General features: G+C 45.5%; 1 protein-coding gene across 1 annotated transcript in view; it reads left to right on the plus strand.

Moving 5' to 3' along the window:
• The window catches only part of LOC115140217 (autism susceptibility gene 2 protein-like), a 504,463-nt gene that overhangs the window by 471,937 nt on the left and 7,117 nt on the right, over positions 1-25,409 (plus strand). Inside the window, 9 exon segments of the mRNA XM_029678423.2 lie at positions 4,800-5,217; positions 8,719-8,978; positions 15,804-16,063; positions 19,663-19,713; positions 19,920-20,006; positions 20,988-21,059; positions 21,195-21,224; positions 21,377-21,448; positions 22,017-22,149. Of these exon segments, the coding sequence (XP_029534283.2) occupies positions 4,800-5,217; positions 8,719-8,978; positions 15,804-16,063; positions 19,663-19,713; positions 19,920-20,006; positions 20,988-21,059; positions 21,195-21,224; positions 21,377-21,448; positions 22,017-22,149 (1,383 nt within the window).

The raw sequence follows: 25,409 nt of genomic DNA on the forward strand, positions 1-25,409 counted from the left end.
GGACTGTGTTTTCAACAGAACCGTCTGCCTCCTCCAACTTCTTCAGGAGACTCCTCACTTTATTTATTTCTTTTTGATATATCCTTTTTTTTGTGGACGTCCCAGACTGTTCATGTTCTGGTAAAGTGATGATGTGATGTGAGCGAACCGCAGAGTTCGCCCGGTGGGCGAGGTGACTGCGATGACAGGGGTGGCTTGGATCTCTTCTCTCTTTTCACAGCGCCAGGCTTCAATGGCCTCTGGTCATGATGGAGAGAATTTACATACCCCTATGTTCTAACTTTAAAACTTTATTTTCATACAGGTTGATTACTCCCCCTCTCTCTTGGTTGTACTGCATACATTGGCGGTGGTGGCTGTGGTGGCCAGGTTATTCATACACCTCTCTGATTTGCATGAGTGATGGTTTGGTTGGCGACTGAATTAGGACATGATTTAGATATCTAATCCAGAGGGAGGTCGGGCTCGTTAGCAGGTGGCCATCCCAGGTGTGCCTGAAATAAATGGCAAAGCGTTGACAAAGGGTTATGTTCTATTATTTGAAAGTCATCCTGCATTTGGGTATCTACTAAAGTAAACCAATATGTTTGGATGCAAAAATAGTGATTATATGCGCACACAGTAGAACTGCTTTGGCTCTCAATGGTCTGTTGTTGTTTCATTGAAATCCTCTTGTATTTTGTTCATTGATAATTGATTATGGACAACCTCTTATTCACAACCTATTCTCCCCAAGAGGAGAGGGGTTTATGTGAAGTAAGTCATGCACGATCAGTCAATGGGAAATACCATTATACTCTTGGTAAAGTATTCCTTTTTAGGGCAATATCAGTAGAAATGGTACAAATAGGGAGGTTCAAGAGCCTTGTAAGACATCACAGTAAAATGGAGGAATGTATTGCAAAAGGAAATAGCTAAATTGTATTATACTGGGAAAGATTGGTTAGTCTGTGGACATTGGAAGGTTGGAGGTAACATCAGAATGAATGATGGATTGGCCACTGTGTGTGAAAATTCAGCACTTGAGGAAATGTACTGTATGTATAATTATTTAACTTCATGTACCGTACATGTGGGCGAAACATTTAGTCCGTTAGTCTGCTGTAATCAGGAGCGGGCTGGTAGGGAAAAATAAATCAAAGTAATGCACAACCTGCATTTACATGTAAAAACATCCAAGACTCATCAACTATCAGTCAATCTCCTCAGACTGACATAATGGTCTCTCTCTGTGAGAGACATGGTGTCATGATGGACCACCTAATCCTTTATTGATGGCTCTGGTTGCTGGCAGCACAGACCATCTGCCCGCTCTGTCTCTCTGGATGCGTTCCAAATAGCACCCTTTTCACTATATAGTTCACTACTTTTGACCAGGGCCCATAGGGATATGTAAAGGGAATAGGGTGCAATTTGGAACGAACCCTGTCAGTGTAGAGGGAGGGATGGAGGGGAGAGGAGTGGTGGCCAGATGTTCCAGGGGGACAGAGAGGGTCAGATGTGAAGGGTGTCAGAGACAGGACAGCTGTGGAACGACCCCAGGGGTCACAGAGGTCACCCTCGTCCCCGATGGACACATCAGTCACAGAGGGGGTGTCCTGAAAAGCCTGTCGTCCATCTGGTGTCCCTTTCTCCCTCCCTCCATCTATCCCGCTTTCCCTCTCTTCGTCCATCCATTTGTCTCTCCATCCATTCATCCACCCCCTCCCTCCATCCCTCATTCCATTCGTCCCTCCATCCCCTCCTCCCTTCTCTCAGTGCCACACCAAATCCCCAGAGTACGCAGGCCACAGGAACAACTATAGAAAGATCAATAGTGGCCTGAAATGTCATCTGGTGAACAGTGATGCCAACACTCCCCAAGGGAGTGTCAATGTCAAATTGTGCACTAACCGATGAATTGTCCCTGACCTCCCGTACACTGAATACGGGAGTATCACTGTCTCCTCGAGCCCTAACCAGGCCTAGGACATACACAGTGGGGCTGTCCTCAAGCACTGCTTTTTCTCCATCTGTTCCATGTGTTTTCATGGTTTTGTACCCATGTTACGGCTTAATTTGAATGACTATCTCAGATGTTTATTGGTGCAGTTTGGCTTGCCTGCTGAATGAAATTGTGAGATTTTTCAGGAAGATAACATTTTGTCCTGAGAGAGGAAGGAGAAGTGTAAACCTGAAGTTTGTGATTGACTGTGGAACTACAGTTGACAGTCATCAGATTCAGTTGCGAGGAGAGCTGTTAGTTGCTTTGGGCGGTGACAGTATTAACAGTGAAATGGTGCTTTGGGCGGTAGGTAAGTATTACCAATTGAAATGTTCTTGTAACAGCATTAATCCCTGTGATGAAACATGTCAGAGAAGAATTCCTGTCACTTGGATACTACCAGGCCCTCGCTTTACCATCAGACAAGAATACAATCTAAACTTGTTATGGGATTGGTACATTCTCAACAATAACAAACATGTTGTTCCATTGATGGATCACTTCTCGTGTCTCTGTGTGTTTGCTGTAGGCATATGCTCAACACAGTATGAACCAGATAGTAGCTGAGGGCCATATATGATAGCATACCATGTTACCATCAGCCCCTAGGCATACCAGACAGTAATAGGGTTTGTAATGTGACCATAACACATTCACAATCAGATCCTGCCCTTCATTAGAATGAGAAGGCTGAACCTGGCTGTGTGTGTGTGTGCATGTGTGTGTGCGCGTGTGAAGTGTACGGCCCCTCCCTCGGCCTGGTCTAGTCTGGCAAACTGTTTTAATGAGGAGATAGAGAGTCTCAGGCTGACACATCAGGTCCCCCCTGCCTCCATTACACCCCATTATAATCATCATTAAGATAACCCACCACCGCTCATTGTGTCCTCAGTATTACAGCCTCAGCCGTCCTATTGGCTTCCTTCCTCCACAATGTGTCTAGGAAAGAGAGGGGTTTCCACGGCAACGTCAGCGAAGGGCGACATTTCGACAGATAATTATTTGCCTCGCTCTCATTTTCTCTCTCTCTCGCTCGTTCTCTCGCTCTCTCTCGGCCTACCCAGAGAAGGAATCCTTATTTAAGACCCTTTTTATAATAAAGCCGTATTATTATACCCAGACCTGAATTCATTTGGAAAGTCGTGACACCTTTGCCTCCCCCGCTGCTCCTGTAAAGGCGAAGGGGGAACGTGTTTAAAATCTCCATACAGCGTTTTATTACCCTTTTATGGGCGTTAGAATCCTTGGAAGATTAAGCGGGTTCTATTAAGCCCTGGATATTCCAATATGAGTCTGCCTGCTCTGAGGAGCTGAGCTCTCACTGGCTGCTGAAGGCAGTAGGCTAGCTCTCATTTGTCACTGGCTGCTCTCATTTGTCACTGGCTGCTCTCTGCGGCGCTCTGAGACTCCCATGGAGCTGTTCAATTGAGGCTCTAGTAAGCCTTCTTGAATCTCTGCTGCATTAGAGGCAGAAGTTAGAGATGCTTAAAGGGCCATTCTGTCCCAGTCTGTCTTTCTTTCTCTCCCTCTATCTCAATCTGTCTCTCCATTTTCTCCTTCCTCTTTAATATTTGTTCTCTTTACTTGCAGGTTATATTTCTGTATTCAGAGTGATTCCACTTCCCAGCTGATTTGCTCATTTGAAACCTATATTTTAGGTTTAATGCTGCTACCACTGTCTTGGTTAGGCATATTCCATTCACCCTGCATTTTGTTATGAAGAGAGCTGACTGTGGTCAGGAAAACACAGTGAAATATGCCTTTATCACCACTAGCACTTGTCCTGTCAGCCACCATTTTCTCGAGCAGGGCTTTTTGTCTATAGATTCCAATTAAAGCCTCCTTGAGATTTATGTTCTCTGTGGCATTATTTATTTAGTAGAAACATTGTAGCCCATTAAAATGTTATGCTCTTGGTACTGAATATGGAAATTCATTGGAATTCTCCTTGTTACAAAAGCTCCTTGTCTTCCCAGGGACCCAGATGAAGTAGCTGGCTGGGTTCAAAGTGTTTGGCTGTAGCCTACAGCTTTAGAAATCCCTTGAAAGATCTGTGGGGTGAAGACGCAGCAAGGCCATGATAAGGGGCCGTGATCTCTTTTCACAGCACAATTGAAACATAATTATTTCATGCCAGATTGTGTGCTCAGCAAAGCCCTGAATAGTAGTGGCATTTAACTTTAATTAGGTGTGATTTATTCATACTGACTGGATCGCTCGCAGAAATTGGATCATCTGATTATAGTCAAGCATGAAAATGACCTGATTAAACACTTCATAAAACCTAGGGAGGGAAAGAAAAAGGGATCCTTGTGTAGGAGACGTGTAGAAGCAGTACGGTGAGGGAGAGAGGGGAGGGGACAGGGGAGGCAGGCAGATACACTATATATACAAAAGTATGTGGACACCCCTTCGAATTAGTGGATTTGTCTATTTCAGCCACACCCGTTGCTGACAGGTGTATAAAATCAAGCACACAGCCATGCAATCTCCATTGACAAACATTGGCAGTAGAATGGCCTTACTGAAGAGCTCAGTGACCTTTCCAACAAGTCAGTTTGTCAAATTTCTGCCCTACTAGAGCTGCCCCGGTCAACTGTAAGTGCTGTTATTGTGAAGTGGAAATGTCTAGGAGCAACAACGGCTCAGCAGCAAAGTGGAAGGCCACACAAACTCCCAGAACGGGACGAGCAGGTGTCCACATACTTTTGGTCATGTAGTGTATTTCTTTTTCTTCTGCACACATGGTTCAGTAGACCAGGCAATAGTATATCTACATCCTCCCTTAACGTTCCTTGTCTCTTTGCCTCTGCAGGTGTGACGACGAATGAGAATCCAGAGTCCAAGGCTGTCAGCTCGGCCAAAGTATCAGGGCTCCAGCGTAGCCAGGAGCAGAGCAACGAGGTGTCCTTCACTCCGCGTGTGTCCAGCCCCACCCCGGCCTCCCCGCCTACGGGCTCCCCTGCCCCCTCTGCCACCGCGGCAGCCCCCCCTCAGCCCCACCCAAGGGTGCGGCTCTCCTCCCCGCCCCCCCTCCTCATCAAGAGAGAGTCAGACCGGGCGCTGCCCATCCCCACCCCTCCCCTGCTGAGGGCCCAGCCCCACCCTCTCCAGGAGCACCGGGTCCCTGTCTCGCTCCCTCTCCCCCAGCACCAACACCACGCCAGGCCTCTCATCAGCCACCAACATCACCAGCATCACCCACTGCAGTACAACAGCCTGCACGACATCAGGTACAGTAGGACCACATCTTATCCGTATGCTCTGGGTCTGTTTAGTTCTGCCTAGCTCTCTTACATGATCTGGGTCTGTTTAGTTCTGCCTAGCTCTCTTACATGATCTGGGTCTGTTTAGTTCTGCCTAGCTCTCTTACATGATCTGGGTCTGTTTAGTTCTGCCTAGCTCTCTTACATGATCTGGGTCTGTTTAGTTCTGCCTAGCAGTCTTCTTATACTTTATACCTTGCTGATATGATATGATACAATACCTCATTGACTTACGTCAGATAGCGTGTTGATTCCACCTGCACTGATCTGTCACGTATCTAGCAAAGGATAACAGGATAGCTCGAAAGTAGTTTGGCTACAATGTGCTATCTATTGTTCGAAAATATGACCTAGGTGACATCGTCTAATGACCCAATTTCATCCTCAAAACAGGCTGAATGAATCCAAGCTAAAACACTAGTCGTTATCTTGTGTAGCACATCACATATACACATACATTCTCACAATTCATAGACACAGCTTCCAGTCATGTAATAAACCCATTCAAATTCACTGAACCAGAATCTACAGTTGAAGTCAGAAGTTTACATACACTTAGATTGGAGTCATTAAAACTCGTTTTTCAACCCCTCCACAAATGTATTGTTAATTCTTAGGACTAGGGGTCCCAACTTCCGGTGAAACTGGAGGGAGCGAAATTCCAATAAATAATCATAAATAATATGGATTTTAAACATTTATGTACATATAAGTGTCTTATATCGGTTGAAAGCTTAAATTCTCGTTAATCTAACTGCACTGTCCGATTTACAGTAGCTATTAAAGCGAAAAGATGCCATGCGATTGTTTGAGGACAGCCCCCCACATCAAAATATTTTTCCACCAGCACAGGTTGCATACATTCACAAATAACGATTAAATATTCACTTACTTTTTGAAAATCTCCCTCCGATTTGTCATCCAAAGGGTCCAAACAAACTATAGTTTTGGCAAGTCGGTTAGGACTTGTGCATGACACAAGTAATTTTTCAACAATTGTTTACAGACAGATTATTTTACTTATTTTACTTATAATTCACTGTATCACAATTCCAGTGGGTCAGAAGTTTACTTACACTAAGTTGACTGTGCCTTTAAACAGCTTGGGAAATTCCAGAAAATGTCATGGCTTTAGAAGCTTCTGATATGCTGATTGACATCATTTGAGTCAATTGCAAGTGTACATGTGGATGTATTTCAAGGCCTACCTTCAAACTCAGTGCCTCTGCTTGGCATCATGGGAAAATCAAAAGAACTCAGCCAAGACCTCCAAGTCTGGTTCATCCTTGGAAGCAATTTCCAAACGCCTGAAGGTACCATGTTCATACGCAAGTATAAACACCATGGGACCACGCAGCCGTCATACCGCTCAGGAAAGAGACGCGTTCTGTCTCCTAGAGATGAATGTACTTTTGTGAGAAAAGTGCAAATCAATCCCAGAACAACAGCAAAGGGCCTTGTGAAGATGCTGGAGGAAACAGGTACAAAAGTATCTATATCCACAGTAAAACAAGTCCTATATCGATATAACCTGAAAGGCCACTCAATAAGGAAGAAGCCTCTGCTCCAAAACCACCATAAAAAAGCCAGACTACGGTTTGCAATTGCACGTGGGGACAAAGATCGTACTTTTTGGAGAAATGTCCTCTGGACTGATGAAACAAAAATAAACTGTTTGGCCATAATGACCATCGTTATGTTTAGAGGAAAAAGGGGGAGGCTTGCAAACCGAAGAACACCATCCCAATCCGTGAAGCACTGGGGTGGCAGCATCATGTTGTGGGGGTGCTTTGCTGCAGGAGGGCCTGGTGCACTTCACAAAATAGATGACATCATGGGGGAGGAAAATTACATGGATATATTGAAGCATCATCTCATGACATCAGTTAAAGCTTGGTTGCGAATGGGTCTTCCAAATGGACAATGACCCCAAGCATACTTCCAAAGTTGTGGCAAAATGGCTTAAGGACAACAAAGTCAATGTATTGGAGTGGCCATGACAAAGCCCTGACCTAACGTCCCACGTGGCCAACATCCAGTGAAATTTCAGAGTGTCAAATTCAAAAACAGAATTATTATAAAAATTCATAAAACATACAAGTGTTATACATCGGTTTAAAGATTAACTTCTTGTTAATCCAACCACGGTGTCAGATTTCAAAAAGGCTTTACGGCGAAAGCATACCATGCGATTGTCTGAGAACAGCGCCCAGCAAATCAAATCAAATGTATTTATATAGCCCTTCGTACATCAGCTGATATCTCAAAGTGCTGTACAGAAACCCAGCCTAAAACCCCAAACAGCAAGCAATGCAGGTGTAGAAGCACGGTGGCTAGGAAAAACTCCCTAGAAAGGCCACAACCTAGGAAGAAACCTAGAGAGGAACCAGGCTATGTGGGGTGGCCAGTCCTCTTCTGGCTGTGCCGGGTGGAGATTATAACAGAACATGGCCAAGATGTTCAAATGTTCATAAATGACCAGCATGGTCGAATAATAATAAGGCAGAACAGTTGAAACTGGAGCAGCGCCCAGCAGACAAATCATTACAAACAGTTACCAGCCAAGTAGAGGAGTTACACAAGTCAGAAATAGCGATACAATTAATCACTTACCTTTCATGATCTTCATATGGTTGCACTCACAAGACTCCCATTTACTCAATAAATGTTTGTTTTGTTCGATAAAGTCCCTCTTTATATCCAAAACCCTCAGTTTTGTTTGCGCGTTTTGTTCAGTAATCCACAGGCTCAAACGCAGTCAAACAGACAGACGAAAAATCAAAATAGTATCCGTAAAGTTTTGTAGAAACATGTCAAACGATGTTTATAATCAATCCTCAGGTTGTTTTTGGCCTAAATAATCAATAATATTTCAACCGGACAATAACGTCATCAATATAAAAGGTAAACAAGAAAGGCGCGCTCTGAGTTGTGCGCATGAAAAACCTCTGGGACACTGTAGGATCCACTCATTCAGAGTGGTCTTACTCTCTCATTTTTCAGAATATAAGCCTGAAACTATTTCTAATCTAGTGGGAGCCATTGGAAGTGCAATTTGAGTCCTAAATCAATGGATAATGTAATGGCATTCAATAGAAAACTACAAACATTTAAAAAATCCCACTTCCTGGATGGATTTTTCTCAGGTTTTCGCCTGCCAAATCAGTTCTGTTATACTCACAGATGTTATTTTAACAGTGTTTTCTATCCAAATCTACCAATTATATGCATATCCTAGCTTTCTATGCCTGAGTAGCAGGCAGTTTACTTTGGGCACTCTACTATTATTCTGACATTTCACATTCTTAAAATAAACTGACCTAAGATTTTTTTTAGTAGGATTAAATGTCAGGAATTGTGAAAAACTGAGTTTAAATGTATTTGGCTACGGTGTATGTAAACTTCCGACTTCAACTGTATATAACTCATTGGTCTTTCTTTCTTTCTTTCTTTCTGTCTTCTCTACAGTCACAGCGGCAGCAGCGCAGGCCTCCCCAAACACCACCACCTGCCCCCCTCACCACACCACCTGAGCAGCCTTCCCTCCTCCACCCCGGCCCTGCCTCTGTCCATAGCCAACCTCTCTACCTCACACTATTCCTCCCTGCGAAGCCCGGCCCATCGCCATCCGGCCATGTTCGCAACCCCCGCCACACTGCCGCCACCTCCGACCTTACCCACGAACAGTCTTGTGGTCCCTGGGCACCCTGCTGGCACCCCCTACCCTGGTAAGATTGCCCTCCTTACATCTCTGGTAGCAAGGCTAGTCCGTCTGCCTGTCTTGGCAGCGAGAGTGTAGAAACTGGACACGTTCAGCTTTGTGTGTATTCTCCTTGTAGTACTAATATGTTTTACTTAGACTTTGCTCTATAGTTTTTTGTGACCTGTTTGCTTGATAAATTAATAATAAATCAAATCACATTTTATTTGTCACATACACAGTTTACAGCAGGTATAAAAGGTGAAGCAAAATGCTTATGTGCTAGCTCCCTCAACAAAGCAGAACATTAATCAATATAATAAATGTAAGAGTAAAAAATAACAAGTAGTAGAGGTAATAATAGGTCATGGTAATGATCTAATGGGACATTTGAGAACAAAGGGCTATTCTGTAACATTAAGTAGCAATTCAGCCAAAGTAACAATCTAATGTGATTTTAAAGTCAATCGTTGCAGAAATGTAAACCCAACTGTACAATAAAAGCATCCAAGTACAGAGGGAATAAAAGTTAATTATGTGATATTAAGTAGATGTTAACATGCCAGGTTACATTGACCTGAAACCAGTGTTGGGGAAGCTACTTTGAAAATATAGTTTACCAAGCAACCAATTACTTCTCAATGGAATATGTTGAGCTACACTAAAGCTACCCTTAAGAAAAATATAGTTTACTTAACTAAAGTGATGTTGAAATATTTGTTCACCACACCCAAACTACTTAGTGGAAAATTATCATATCTAAATCTGAAATGTCATAGACTACAAATTGCAAGAACAGATCACTCTGGAGTCAGATGTTAACAGAATGTGTAATTTATCCTATTAAACACAAAAACTATGTTTCAAGTGAGAATTAGGCAGGTCTGATGCCGAAAAAGAAAGGAATTTCTTGCCTACTTCACCCACCTATATTTTATTTTGGCAAAAAAAGTAGTGTGTAGTTCCAGTAGTTAACTACACCACTACTGTACATGGTCAAATGTAATTAACTAGTAAAAACACTACCAAGATTGGAATTTAGTTCAACTACCACCAAGCTACAGCAAAATGCAATTCAATTACTAAACTCAGCAAAACAATAAACGTCCTCTCACTGTCAACTGTGTTTATTTTCAGCAAACTTACCGTGTAAATATTTGTATAACACGATTCAACAACTGAGACATAAACTGAACAAGTTCCACAGACATGTGACTAAAAGAAATTGAATAATGTGTCCCTGAACAAAGGGGGGAGGTCAAAATCAAAAGTAACAGTCAGTATCTGGTGTGGCCTCCAGCTGCATTAAGTACTGCAGTGCATCTCCTCCTCATGGACTGCACCAGATTTGCCAGTTCTTGCTGTGAGATGTTACCCCACTCTTCCACCAAGGCACCTGCAAGTTCCCGGATATTTCTGGGGGGAATGGCCCTAGCCCTCACCCTCCGATCCGACAGGTCCCAGAAGTACTCAATGGGATTGAGATCCGGGCTTTTCGCTGGCCATGGCAGAACACTGACATTTCTGCCTTGCAGGAAATCATGCACAGAACGAGCAGTATGGCTGGTGGCATTGTCATGCTGGAGGGTCATGTCAGGATGAGCCTGCAGGAAGGGTACCACATGAGGGAGGTGGATGTCTTCCCTGTAACGCACAGCATTGAGATTGCCAGCAATGACAACAAGCTCAGTGTGATGATGCTGTGACACAACACCCCAGACCATGACGGACCCTCCACCTCCAAATCGATCCCGCTCGAGAGTACAGCCCTCGGTCTAACGATCATTCCTTCGACAATAAACGTGAATCCGACCATCACTCCCGGTGAGACAAAACCGCGACTTATCAGTGCAGAGCACTTTTTGCCAGTCCTGTCTGGTCCAGCGATGGTGGGTTTGTGCCCATAGGCAATGTTGTTGCCGGTGATGTCTGGTGAGGACCTGCCATATAACAGGACTACTACTACTCAGTCCAGCGTCTCAGCCTATTGCGGACAGTCTGAGCAATAGATTGTACTTTCCTGGTGTAACTCGGCAGTTGTTGTTTCCATCCTGTACCTGTTCCCGCAGGTGTGATGTTCGGATGTACCGATCCTGTGCAGGTGTTGTTACACATGGTCTGCCACTGCGAGGACGATCAGCTGTCTCCATGTAGCGCTGTCTTAGGCTTCTCACAGTACAGACATTGAAATGTATTGCCCTGGCGTCTTTATTTTGGTGTTTTTCAGAGTCAGTAGAAAGGCCTCTTTTAGTGTCCTTCATAACTGTGACCTTAATTGCCTACGGTCTGTAAACTGTTAGTGTCTTAACGACCGTTCCACAGGTGCATGTTTATTAATTGTTTATGATTCATTGAACAAGCATGGGAAACAGTGTTTAAACCCTTTGCAATGAAGATCTGTGAAGTTATTTGGATTTTTATGAATTATCTTTCAAAGACAGGGTCCTGAAAAAGGGACGTTTCTTTTTTTGCTGAGTTTAGTTGAACTACATAGTTCATTACTCTCCAACACTACCTGTAACCATTCAATTATCAATTTATGATCTGGTAAGTGAAGTAATTTATTACAATTGCACATGCAGTAAAGGAGGGAATAATGGGTATATACGACTCTAATGTATTATCCCATTACAAATGATAAAGGCATTTTAAAAATGTTGATGCCCCTCCATATTACTCCAAGTACAACGTTTTATCAATGGTAGCAATTTCTCATTTGTGTTCTGGTTTTATTTGGCAAAAAACATGGATCTCCTTTGTTAGTTCTTGCATGCAAGATGGCGCCGACAGATATGGACGTCTCGATTCAGGTCTTTAGAAAACTATGCAGTTATTTGTTTTTTTATGAATGATTTCTTATTTGTTAACCCTGAAAATCTCAAGTGTTATTACATACAGCTGGGAAGAACTATTGGATATAAAAGCGATGTCAACTTACCATCATTATGGCCACGAATACATCTTTCCCGAAGCGAATCCTTTCTTCGGACCTCCACCCTGGACATGTGATCTCATCCCAGAGGCCGACCCAAAACAACGCAGTCGCCGCAGGAAAGGCATACGGAGCGGCCTACTGGTCAGACTCAGTAGGCGAGCACACCATCCACCGCTTCCGGGCATATTACTCGCCAATGTCCAATCTCTAGATAACAAGGTGGACGAAGTTAGGGCACGAGTTGCCTTCCAGAGATACATCAGAGATTGTAACATTCTCTGTTTCAAGGAAACATGGCTCACTCGGGATATGTTGTCAGAGTCGGTACAGCCACCCAGTTTCTCCACGCATCGCGCCGACAGAAACAAACATCTCTCTGGTAAGAAGAAGGGCGGGGGTGTATGCCTTATGATTAACGACTCATGGTGTAATCACAGCCACATACAGGAACTCAAGTCCTTTTATTCACCCGACCTAGAATTCCTTACAATCAAATGCCGACCGCATTATCTTCCAAGATAATTATTTTCGATTATAGTCACAGCCCTCGTCGGCGCTGAAAGAACTTCACTGGACTCTATGTAAACTGGAAACCATACATCCTGAGGCTGCATTTATTGTAGCTGGGGATTTTAACAAAGCTAACATACTTCCTAAATTCTATCAGCATACCGAATCTGCGACAAGAGCTGGTAGCTTTCTCGATCATTGCTACTCGAACTTTGTGATGCATACAAAGCCCTGCCTTTGGCAAATCTGACCATGACTCCATTTTGCTGCTCCCAGCCTATAGACAGAACCTAAATTCCTCAGGTCAATACAATGCTGGTCTGACCAATTGGATTCCACGCTTCAAGATTGCTTTGATCACATGGACTGGGATATGTTCCGGATAGCCTCAGAGAATAACATTTACGTATACGCTGACTTGGTGAGCGAGTTTATTAGCAAGTGCATCGGAGATGTCGTTCCCTCTGTGACCATTAAAACCTTCCCTAACCAGAGACCACGAATTGATGGCAGCATTCACGCGAAACTGAAAGTGTGAACCACTGCTTTTAACAACAAGCGAAGTGTCAGCATAGAGACAAAGTAGAGTCGCAATTCAACGGCTCAAACACAAGACGTATGTGGCAGGAAAAAAGAAAACCATCCCCGTTGTGGACACCGATGTCTTGCTCGCAGACAAATTAAACAACTTATTTGCTCGCTTTGAGGACAATACAGTGCCACTGACACAGCCCGCTACCAAAGCCTGTGGGCTCTCCTTCTCCGTGGCCAACGTGAGTAAAACATTTAAACGTGTTAACCCTCGCAAGACTGCCGGCCCAGACGACATTCCTAGCCGCGTCCTCAGAGCATGCGCAGACCAGTTGGCTGGTGTGTTTACGGACATATTCAACCAATCCCTATCCCAGTCTGTTGTCCCCACATGCTTCAAGATGGCCACCATTGTTCCTGTTCCCAAGAAAGCTAAGGTAACTGAACTAAATGACTATCGCCCCATTGCACTCACTTCTGTCATCATGAAGTGCTTTGAGAGACTAGTCAAGGATCATGTCACCTCCACCCTACCTGATACCCAAGACCCACTCTAATTTGCTTACTGCCCCAATAGGTCCACTGACGATGCAATCGCCTTCGCAATGCACACTGCCCTATCCCATCTGGACAAGAGGAATACGTATGTAAGAATGCTGTTCATTGACTACAGACTACAGCTTAGCATTTAACACCATAGTCCAAACATTAAGCTCGAGACCCTGGATCTCGACACCGCCCTGTGCAACTGGGTCCTGGACTTTCTGACTGGCCGCCCCCAGGTGGTGAAAGTAGGAAAAAACATCTCCTCCCGGCTGATCCTCAACACTGGGGACCCACAAGGGTGCGTTCTCAGCCCTGTCCTGTACTCCCTGTTCACCTGTGACTGTGTGGCCAGGCACGCTTCCAACTCAATCATCACGTTTGAAGACGACACTAAGGGTGGTAGGCCTGATTACCAACAACAACGAGACAGTCTACAGGGAGGAGGTGAGGGCCCTTGGAGTGTGGTGTCAGGAAAATAACCTCTCACTCAATGTCAACAAAACAGAGGAGATGATCGTGGACTTCAGGAAACAGCAGAGGGAGCACCCCCCATCCACATCGATGGGACAGTAGTGGAGAAGGTGGAAAGTTTTAAGTTCCTCAGCGTACACTTCACGGACAAACTAAAATGTTCCACCCACACAAACAGCGCGGTGAAGAAGGCGCAGCAGCGCCTCTTCAACCTCAGGAGGCTGAAGAAATGTGGCTTGTCATCTAAAACACTCACAAACTTTTACAGATGCACAATCGAGAGCATCCTGTCGGGCTGTATCACCGCCTGGTACGGCAATTGCACCGCCTTCAACCTCAAGGCTCTCCAGAGGGTAGTGAGGTCTGCACAACGCATCACCGGGGGCAAACTACCTGCACTCCAGGACACCTACATCACCCGATGTCACAGGAAGGCCAAAAAGATCATCAAGGACAACAACCACCTGAGCCACTGCCTGTTCACCCCGCTGTCATCCAGAAGGCGAGGTCAGTACAGGTGCATCAAAGCTGGGACCGAGAGACTGAAACAGCTTCTATCTCAAGGCCATCAGACTGCTAAACAGCCACCACTAACATAGAGAGGCTGCTGCCATCATACAGACTCAAATCTCTGGCCACTTAAATAAACGGACTTAATAAAGGTATCACTAGTCACTTTAAATAATGCCACTTTAATAATGTTTACATCCTACATTACTTATCTCATGTGTTTACTGTATTCAACACCATCTACTGCATCTGCCTATGCCATCGCTCATCCATATATTTATATATACATATTCTTATTCATCCCTTTACATTTGTGTGCATTTGTGTGTAAGGTAGTTGTTGTGACTTTGTTAGAATACTTGTTAGATTTTACTGCATAGTCAGAAATAGAAGCACAAGCATTTCGCTACACTCGCATTAACATCTTCTAACCGTGTGTATGTGACCAATAAAATGTGATTTGATTTGAGTAATCTAGGCTGAAGAATAGCTTTAAGTGAAATGCCAGAGGATATTTTCTCGTCCGTAACACTGCATGCTGTCAGCTAACTGTTCTTTTATGGCAAGTCAGAGGAAGGGCATGTTAGATAAGACGTAAGATGTTCATATTGAAGCTGACTTTTAGTTCTACTATTATGTTAATCTTGTAATATTTACATATTTTTGTAATATGTCAAATGTAGCAGAATTGTATCTTCATATGATTTTGTATCTGTGTAAGAGAACTGATTGTTGTCAATTATTATTTATTGATACTCTTTTAGTGTGTATTGTACTATAATACACAGTGCTTGACTTGGACTGAACTGAAATAGGTGCCGGTACTCAATTTGGGTGCCGGTACTATTTATATTTAGGTGCAGGAACTCCATATTACTTTTGAAGTAATATTCTATAAGAGGAGCAGGAGCTTAAGCAGTAGAACATTTGAGATGCCGGTACTCAGCTCCCGTGAGCTTCTGCCCAAGTCAAGCACTGGTAATAGACATTTTAAGGTAATAGTAGTAGCTAGGATATGTAGCATTAGTGGAGGGAGTCTGCTGTGTTTTCTGCTGAGGTGACTCTTGGTTCTCTCTTGTCTTTAGATACCAGCCTGTTGATATCATTCAACCAACCAATCATGTATTGCCAGCCTCATTCGGGGATTCTGATTGGCACATTGTCACAGGCAACTCTCTTACCACCCCCAATGAGTCCTCACGTAGAAAACCCTCACAGCATGAGCTGGAGAAACAGAGAATGCCAGGTGACTATTCTTTCTTCTCTTCTACCCGTTGTTAAAACTGACTGGCGTCCGTGCCTTTCTTGTGTCTCCCTTTTCCCCCCTTTTCTCGCTCTCCTTTCTTGCAGAGCATGACCTCCTGCGGCAGGAGCTGAACAACCGCTTCCTGGTTCAGAGTTCAGAGGGGTGGAGCCGGGGGCCGTCCTCCACGGGGTCCCCGCTGGCCCCTGTGTCACTCCTGAGGGGAGAGTTTCACCAACACCAGCACATGCATCAGCACCAACACACCCACCAGCACACCTTCACGCCCTTCCCGCCCAGTCTGCCCCCGGCCACCATCATTCCTCCGCCCACCGCACCCCCCATGGTGCGTACCCCAGCCAGAAATGTGAGGATAAGTAAAGCTCCCATATAAGTAAAACTCAACCCCCCTCTTCTTCCTCGTCCTAGTCACCCCAATTGCCAAACGCTCACCCTCCTCCCAACCGATAGGGCCAGAGCCTGCCCTCCTCCCCCACCCAAACATTTGCTATCCATTCCCCACTCTGCTGGTTGGGTCTCTTGGTCTTTTGCATACTGTCACAGGGACACTTTAACAGTGCGGTTTTACAGAGAGTTGAGGAACAGGAGGCAGGGGCACCTCAAGTCATCACTACAGCCCCATAATAAGGCTCCAACTAACCCGTCATCTCCCCGCCACAGTACACATGTTTGTAGTGGTTCATCCTCAGTGCTGAAACCAGACATAACGCCTGCTGCATATAACACTACAGTATATAATAATAGACATTATGCTTTTGGACCAGGGTTTTACATGTGCATTAGCCTATATAGAGGGCTGAGCTTCAAAAGCATTACAATGCACAAAGGCTCACTATATGCCCCTTTCCTTTACAACACAAGGGAAGCCTGCCCAAACCGACGTACGTCAGTACAGTTGATTCAATGTATCCATCATTCTCTCCATGAACATGACATTTTTTGCTCTGGGACAAAGGAGACCTATTGAAGGAGTGTTTTTATTGTTTTCATATGGATGTGTTTGAAATGTTTTTGAATGTTCTGATTTCCCTGCCATACACCAGAAACAAAAGGGCCTTCCAACAGATGTGTGGCGTGACTGCCATGCACTGGGGGCTAATGCTCCGCAATGACAAATTCAAAGCCTGTGGTTACACTCAATGACTTCATTCCAGATGAAAGGGAGTGACGTCATTCGGACTGTTTTGATCATGTATAATAGCTTCAGTGCCTTTTTAACCGTCATCAGGCAGCATCGAGTCAGCCATCGAGTCAGCCATAGAGTCAGCCATAGAGTCAGCCATAGAGTCAGCCATCGAGTCAGCCATCGAGTCAGCCATCGAGTCAGCCATCGAGTCAGCCATCGAGTCAGCCATAGAGTCAGCCATAGAGTCAGCCATCGAGTCAGCCATCGAGTCAGCCAGGGGCAAAACATTGGCAGCTCTAAATTGTAAAAATGTTCCCTGGAAAAGTTAGGAGTATTCATCCATCATTTGGAAAGCAATAGCAATCTGAGAAATCCATTCAGACACGACTCCCATTTATGCCCTTTCAGCATTAGTGTAATAGATATAATCTATCATGTCATGACCCCTAGGCTAGGGTCCATTTAGAGCATGGGGCTTTGCTGCTTTGCTTTGTGGAATCTAACATGATCCCTGTACGTTAGAAACGCCAGGAAAAAGGGCTTAGCTTATGTACATACAGCTATCTGATAAGCAGTCAGGGAGACTGTTTAGTTTAGATTGTAAATCTCTGTCAAAAAGCATGTGTGCTGCTGTTGTTATCTTCTGCCTGCAGCTGATCCCTTCATTCCTCTATATGGCAGCCAGGCTTTCTTTATAGCACTCTGTTTGTCTCTTTTCATCTTCACTTATTTCCTCATCTTGCTAATGCTGTATGGCTTTGTGCACTCTCATCTGTATGTTGTGGCTGATGCATTGTTGTTACAATGGGATTTAAGACTGTTAATGTATTCTGTTTTATTGAGACTGTGTTTTTACTTAACCCATGTTGTTGTTTTTGTGTTTTTTCTCTCTCCTCTCCTCTCCTCCCTCCAGCAACATTGCTGTTTCACTTTCATTTTACTGCTTGTTTAGAGAGACAGGAGTAATGTTGTGGTTGTTTTTTAGTGTTTGTCATGACGTGTGCAGTTGGATCGGTCCAGCTGTGCTCACTGTGAGCACTCCATGTCATTTCAACTATGTAACGGCCCTTGGCTAATAGCTGTAATGAATGAAATGATGAATCCTCTGTATTGGTTCATTGTTCTACGCCATCAGGCAGCTGGCCCTGCCAAATAGAAACACTGAGCATCTATTTTCCCCTCTGTCTTCTTAGGAAAAAGAATATCATTAATTGTTTAAAGATGAAATACCGAGCCTTAATTATCCAAAGCTGTTTACAATAAACCTCTGACAGGCCCTGTAAATGATAAAGCATGAGTTTTATAGACAGCCATAAAGCCACTAGCGAGTATTACTCCCCCAGTGTAAAACATAAAACAGGGCCGTGCTTAAGATGGAAACGAGAGGGTACAGAGGGAGAAGGGGAGCGGACTGGTTTAATGAGCTCGGAAGCTGCCTCAGTGTTTCCACTCAATAGGGTGTCTGTTTGATTTGGAACAATTATCGCCCACAAACACAAACCGGCCGCTGGGAACGTTTTCTGTGGCGGATGTTGAATGGCCCCGCTTCGCTGGGAGGCCAAGGCCCAGTCAGAGGAGCTATGCCTAGTGCTGAGCGAGAAAACCGCCTCCTTTCCCGCCCATGTCGCAGGAGGGAGACACACACACACATAGAATTAACTGATTTATGTGCGTCTCGTTTTTCCTTTTTTATGAAAACCCAAACCAGCGGCGGTTTGTAAAAACACTCACAAAAGTACCTGCAAATGGTTTGTCTATTTATGGAATAGGAATAAGTTAGTGTCAGTTGCAATTAGCATGTTTCAAAATAGAGGAGCAGTCTTGGCTTACATGCAGTCACACAAAGTCCCCATTCATACATGGGAATTCTCTCTGTCTCTGTCTCTCTCTCACTAACTGACAAATATGTAAACTAGATTCCCATGGCTTGGCCTCATGACCAGATACTGTATATGAGGCTATAATCTTTCTGTTGAAATCCTAATGTCATTATTCTATTAGTATGCTTCGGAAAATGTTTCATTATATTAAACCATTTGAGTTGTTCAAAGTTATTTCAGACTCATGCTGTACATGTTCAAAATGACCTCTCTTGAAAATGTAGTCAAACCAATTTAATTTCACCTATCAAAAACTGACTGTTCGTATACCCACAATTATATGATGTTACGCATAGAAAATTGTAATGTCTCTGTATTTCGCTCTCTCTGAGTCGTCACACACACTAAAATGGCAACCCCCCCTATAGTATGTATGTGTCTCTGTGTGCTCCGTTTCCATAACAGAGATCATTGTAAAACCCCACATCTGTCACAGCCTATTAGTTTCACGTCTCCAAATGTTCCACCTAATAAGAAACATAACTCAATCTTCTCGTTTTACACTAGGGCCTTTAAGTAAGGTAGAGAGAGCTCCCCCCGCCCAAGCATAGTACTGTCTCTAGGCCTAACTCGATGGCTGTTTTTCTGTGCTGCAGACAAATTGGAAAATCTCTAATATTGGCAGTCCATTTGATTAGTCATATCACTGATGATTTAAGTTAATCTGCAGTCTGGCTGGCCAGCAGCAAAACAAAACATGACCCCAGAATGCTCAGTGTTTCCTTTAAGCTCGTTGCTGTCAGACTTCCTGGGCTTTTGATCTAACTGATGTTGTACTGAACTTCCTCTCTCCTGTGTTCTGTCACTGAATAGGTGTAATGGGATTTTCTTGTATTTGTTGGATGGTGTTTAGTTCATAGATGCAGAGTTCCTGTTATTGTTATTGGTCAGTTTGGCATCACTGACGTATTTACTCTCCTTTCCCATTCTTTTTTCCAGTTTGACAAATACGCTCCAAAACTGGACAATCCATTCATTAGACATTCAAATGTAAGTAAACTATTTCCTTTCAACTTCCATCACCATGCTTTTAGCATGTTTTCTGTCAAATATGGTGGTTAGATATTTGACATTTGGAGAAAGAAAATATAAATGTATTCTTCTACACGTGTTTAAGTATGTGTGAGTGTCGTCTCTATGCGTCTTGTTGTAATCTGTTTTAAGAAGTGGTTGTGTGTCTCCTCTCCTCCATGCAGTTCTTCCCCTCCTACCCCCCCACAATGCCCCCGCTGCTCCCCCACTCAGGACCCTTCAGCTCACTGCAAGGAGCCTTCCAGCCCAAGGTTAGCCCCACAGACCTGCACACACAGACACACGTGCATTGCGCACACAAACACACATGCACACAGTACGCATGCACGCATGCACACACACTCACTCACTCATTCACTCACACAATAGAAAAGCTTCACAAACACACCCGCACTGGCAACTCAGCATTCTGCTCATCATCTCACCCAAGAATGAGGCTAGAATTAAGGGAACTGAATACCACCAAAGCCTTCCTTTACAGTCTGTATACAGGGCAGCAGGCAGCTGCGTTTCAAGTGAACCAGCCTGACAAATCTGCTCCTGCTTCTTTTTTTCCCTGTAATAGACTATGCAAACAAGGCCTGTCTTTAAGCTGGCGGGCCTGAGCCGTGCAGTGCAGGGGGAGATAAGCAGCAGTGTGTGTGTGTGTGTGTGTGTGGTGGTGGTGTAAGACGATCGGGGCCTGGCAGGCGCCCAATAGGCTCTGACCCTGTTGTAAGCCACCAATCAAAGCTGGCCTAAATCCCCTGGTTTTATTCCCTACAGGCTCTATTATGGAGGTCTTTTGTTTCCTGCCTCCAGATGGTTATAGTACAGTACAGTTAGCCCCCTCCATCCCTCCATTATAGCCAAGCGCTGGGCACCACTGAGCATCAGGAGAGGGGTTGGAAGATGGAGGGTGGAGGGTGTGGTGCTAGGAACCTCCTGGGATCACCTAGTACTCTGGGATTGATTAAGATCTAGGCATTCTGGTTCTTCTAGACCTCAAAGACAGAGATCTATAATTTGCCGTCTTGTTGATTCTGTACTGGAGACCTCCTAGGAGTGCGCGTCTCATACAGTTGCTTGCTATGCGGGGTCTCTTGGTGTGAATCAATGCAGAATAGGCAGTGTTTTGGAATGTGTCTATTGTTGGTGTTGTCATTCTGTGCAAAGTCCCTTTTTCCACCATCTTCAGTTGTAACACTCTGCCTCTGTCTTCCTCTCTCTTCTTTATCTATCCTCTCTTTTAGTCCTCTAACCCCATAGACGTAGCATCCCGTTCGGGGGCAGTACCTCACACACTCCTACAGAAGGACCCACGGGTACGTAGCCTACTGTCACTGTCCCTCAAAAACAGCAAGTCCATGCTTGATGCTTTACAATGGAAATGAAGGAAGTATAGATGATTGTGGCTGTGGGTTGATTATGGTTCATGTTTTCTTCTTTCAACAACACAGGTATCGGATCCTTTCAGGACAGCAGTTAGAGTAAGCCATGATTTCATTTGTCTTCCATGCACTGTCAAATTTACTGCAGTACCAAGTACCAACATGTCATAACGTTGAGTAAATTCTACAGCATCATCGTGTCATAGCATTAAGGTGTTGGGTTTAACCTGTAGTAATTTGCTAACTTTCAGAAACCTGGCAAGTGGTGTGCGGTGCACGTCCAGATCGCCTGGCAGATTTACCACCATCAGCAGAAGATGAAGGTGAGTGATCTGTGTGTGTGTGTGTTGTGTGTGTTAGGCAGAAGGAGGCCCAGGGAGGGGAAGGAGGGATGTGCTTGATCCTCTGCCAAATATTTTATTTTCCCAAGGATTCCTCTCTTTCTATGCCTACTTAGGTAGCGGCCATTTTGGTTGTAGTTTGGAAGACTCCTCTTATCTCTGTCATGGTGTCATTTTCATAGGCACCCCGTCCTCATGGGGTTTAGTGGGCCTAATCAGCTTACCCTGATGTTGTTATGACACAGTGGGTATGTGTTGGGCATGTAGAGGCATTATGTACTGTATGTTGTCCCTCCTCTCTGATCTCACACAGTGATTATATCACTGATTATAGCAGATTACAAGTCCCTCCTTGAACTATGAAATGACTAGCATCAATTATTGTTAATTACTACATTTGCAAACACTGACAGTGCCACTCTGTTTTCTTTTCTTTCTCATCCTCTACCTTTTCTTTCCCTTTTATCTTCATCTCCCTCGTGTTCTCACTCTCTCTCTCTCTCTCTCTCTTTCTCTCTCGCTGCCCCCTCTCACCCCTTCTCTCTAACAGCAGATGCAGGTGGACCCTCACAAACTGGACATGAATGGAAAGCTGGACCTGTTCAGTCGTCCCTCTGCCCCAGGAGTGTTTCCTGGGTTTCCCTACACCCACGACCTGGCACGACCCATGTTCTCCTCCACAGGTCAGTACAGGGCTCATGGTCCTCTACCCAGCACAGGGCTCATGGTCCTCTACCCAGCACATTGCTCGTGGTCCTCTACCCAGCACATTGCTCATGGTCCTCTACCCAGCACATTGCTCATGGTCCTCTACCCAGCACATTGCTCATGGTCCTCTACCCAGCACATTGCTCATGGTACTCTACCCAGCACATTGCTCATGGTCCTCTACCCAGCACATTGCTCATGGTACTCTACCCAGCACATTGCTCATGGTCCTCTACCCAGCACATTGCTCATGGTACTCTACCCAGCACATTGCTCATGGTACTCTACAGCACAGGGCTCATGGTCCTCTACCCAGCACAGGGCTCATGGTCCTCTACCCAGCACAGGGCTCATGGTCCTCTACCCAGCACAGGGCTCATGGTCCTCTACCCAGCACATTGCTTATGGTCCTCTACCCAGCACATTGCTCATGGTCCTCTACCCAGCACAGGGCTCATGGTCCTCTACCCAGCACATTGCTCATGGTCCTCTACCCAGCACATTGCTCATGGTACTCTACCCAGCACATTGCTCATGGTACTCTACAGCACAGGGCTCATGGTCCTCTACCCAGCACAGGGCTCATGGTCCTCTACCCAGCACAGGGCTCATGGTCCTCTACCCAGCACATTGCTCATGGTCCTCTACCCAGCACATTGCTCATGGTCCTCTACCCAGCACAGGGCTCATGGTCCTCTACCCAGCACAGGGCTCATGGTCCTCTACCCAGCACATTGCTCATGGTCCTCTACCCAGCACAGGGCTCATGGTCCTCTACCCAGCACATTGCTCATGGTCCTCTACCCAGCACATTGCTCATGGTCCTCTACTCAGCACAGGGCTCATGGTCCTCTACCCAGCACATTGCTCATGGTACTCTACCCAGCACATTGCTCATGGTACTCTACAGCACAGGGCTCATGGTCCTCTACCCAGCACAGGGCTCATGGTCCTCTACCCAGCACAGGGCTCATGGTCCTCTACCCAGCACATTGCTCATGGTCCTCTACCCAGCACATTGCTCATGGTCCTCTACCCAGCACAGGGCTCATGGTCCTCTACCCAGCACAGGGCTCATGGTCCTCTACCCAGCACAGGGCTCATGGTCCTCTACCCAGCACATTGCTCATGGTCCTCTACCCAGCACATTGCTCATGGTCCTCTACCCAGCACAGGGCTCATGGTCCTCTACCCAGCACATTGCTCATGGTCCTCTACCCAGCACATTGCTCATGGTCCTCTACCCAGCACAGGGCTCATGGTCCTCTACCCAGCACATTGCTCATGGTCCTCTACCCAGCACATTGCTCATGGTCCTCTACCCAACACAGGGCTCATGGTCCTCTACCCAGCACAGGGCTCATGGTCCTCTACCCAGCACATTGCTCATGGTCCTCTACCCAGCACATTGCTCATGGTCCTCTACCCAGCACAGGGCTCATGGTCCTCTACCCAGTACATTGCTCATGGTACTCTACCCAGCACATTGCTCATGGTACTCTACCCAGCACAGGGCTCATGGTACTCTACCCAGCACAGGGCTCATGGTCCTCTACCCAGCACATTGCTCATGGTCCTCTACCCATCACATTGCTCATGGTCCTCTGCCCAGCACATTGCTCATGGTCCTCTACCCAGCACAGGGCTCATGGTCCTCTACCCAGCACATTGCTCATGGTCCTCTACCCAGCACAGGGCTCATGGTCCTCTACCCAGCACATTGCTCATGGTACTCTACCCAGCACAGGGATCATGGTACTCTACCCAGCACAGGGCTCATGGTCCTCTACCCAGCACATTGCTCATGGTCCTCTACCCAGCACATTGCTCATGGTCCTCTACCCAGCACATTGCTCATGGTCCTCTACCCAGCACAGGGCACATGGTCCTCTACCCAGCACATTGCTCATGGTCCTCTACCCAGCACAGGGCTCATGGTCCTCTACCCAGCACATTGCTCATGGTCCTCTACCCAGCACAGGGCTCATGGTCCTCTACCCAGCACAGGGCTTATGGTACTCTACCCAGCACAGGGCTCATGGTACTCTACCCAGCACAGGGCTCATGGTCCTCTACCCAGCACAGGGCTCATGGTCCTCTACCCAGCACAGGGCTCATGGTACTCTACCCAGCACAGGGCTCATGGTACTCTACCCAGCACAGGGCTCATGGTCCTCTACCCAGCACAGGGCTCATGGTACTCTACCCAGCACAGGGCTCATGGTACTCTACCCAGCACAGGGCTCATGGTACTCTACCCAGCACAGGGCTCATGGTCCTCTACCCAGCACATTGCTCATGGTCCTCTACCCAGCACAGGGCTCATGGTACTCTACCCAGCACAGAGGGACATGTCACAGGGTCTTTAGGGATATTATCGTTTCAGATTTGAACTCTTCATTTTTGTCTCCCATTGACATCTATGAATGAGACACAAAAGTCCGGCTCTCAAGTCAGAATACCTCCCCTACTGCCAACAACCCCACAATTCGGGTGATGTGGATGCCATACCAAATCTACCAAAGCCCATAGTACCTTTCAGAGCTTCAGGTTGAATTCTGAGTAGGCCTACTGTTGTCCAATAAGAGTGTAACTCTATCCATATAGACAGTTGTTTACTTCCTGGTTACCTGTCACATTTCTTCACACCTGTAATGACACACGGTGTATTAGTGTTCAGCTGTGTTCTATTCTTCTTTACCTGCCCTAGTTGAAGTGCTGTTGTTGTAAATGTTGTCCTAGACATGTGATGTGGCCATGAATATGGATGCTTCTCTAATCTGCATCCTAAATGGCAACCTATTCCCTTCATAGTGCATGGGGTGCCATTTGGAACAAACTTATTTGTGATAATTGGCTTGTAGAACCTGCCTTGAAGGCAACATGGAGGCGGATGCCCTTTAGCTTGTAATTATCCAGAATTGTTCCTGAATTGGCTTGTAATTGGCTCGTTCATGAACCATTCATGAAATATGGGTGAAGAACGTTTTGTAAAAGAGGTCAACGTCTGTTCATAAAAAAGCTCCCCCCCATCCTAAATGCATATACACGCACGAGCGCACACACATCCACACATACATGAGACTATTGAATATTATGCTAATTGCTATCAAGCCTTTCTCAGCCAACCACTGTTAACCCTATGAAACATCAGATGTCCTTCACTGTATTTTTGGTGGTTTGTCCTCTTTTTGGATGCCTAGTTAGAGGTTGTGACAGATGACTACTGACGCCA

This window comes from Oncorhynchus nerka, linkage group LG13 (genome assembly GCF_034236695.1).
Source record: "Oncorhynchus nerka isolate Pitt River linkage group LG13, Oner_Uvic_2.0, whole genome shotgun sequence".
In the NCBI taxonomy this organism is placed as follows: Eukaryota; Metazoa; Chordata; class Actinopteri; order Salmoniformes; family Salmonidae; genus Oncorhynchus; species Oncorhynchus nerka.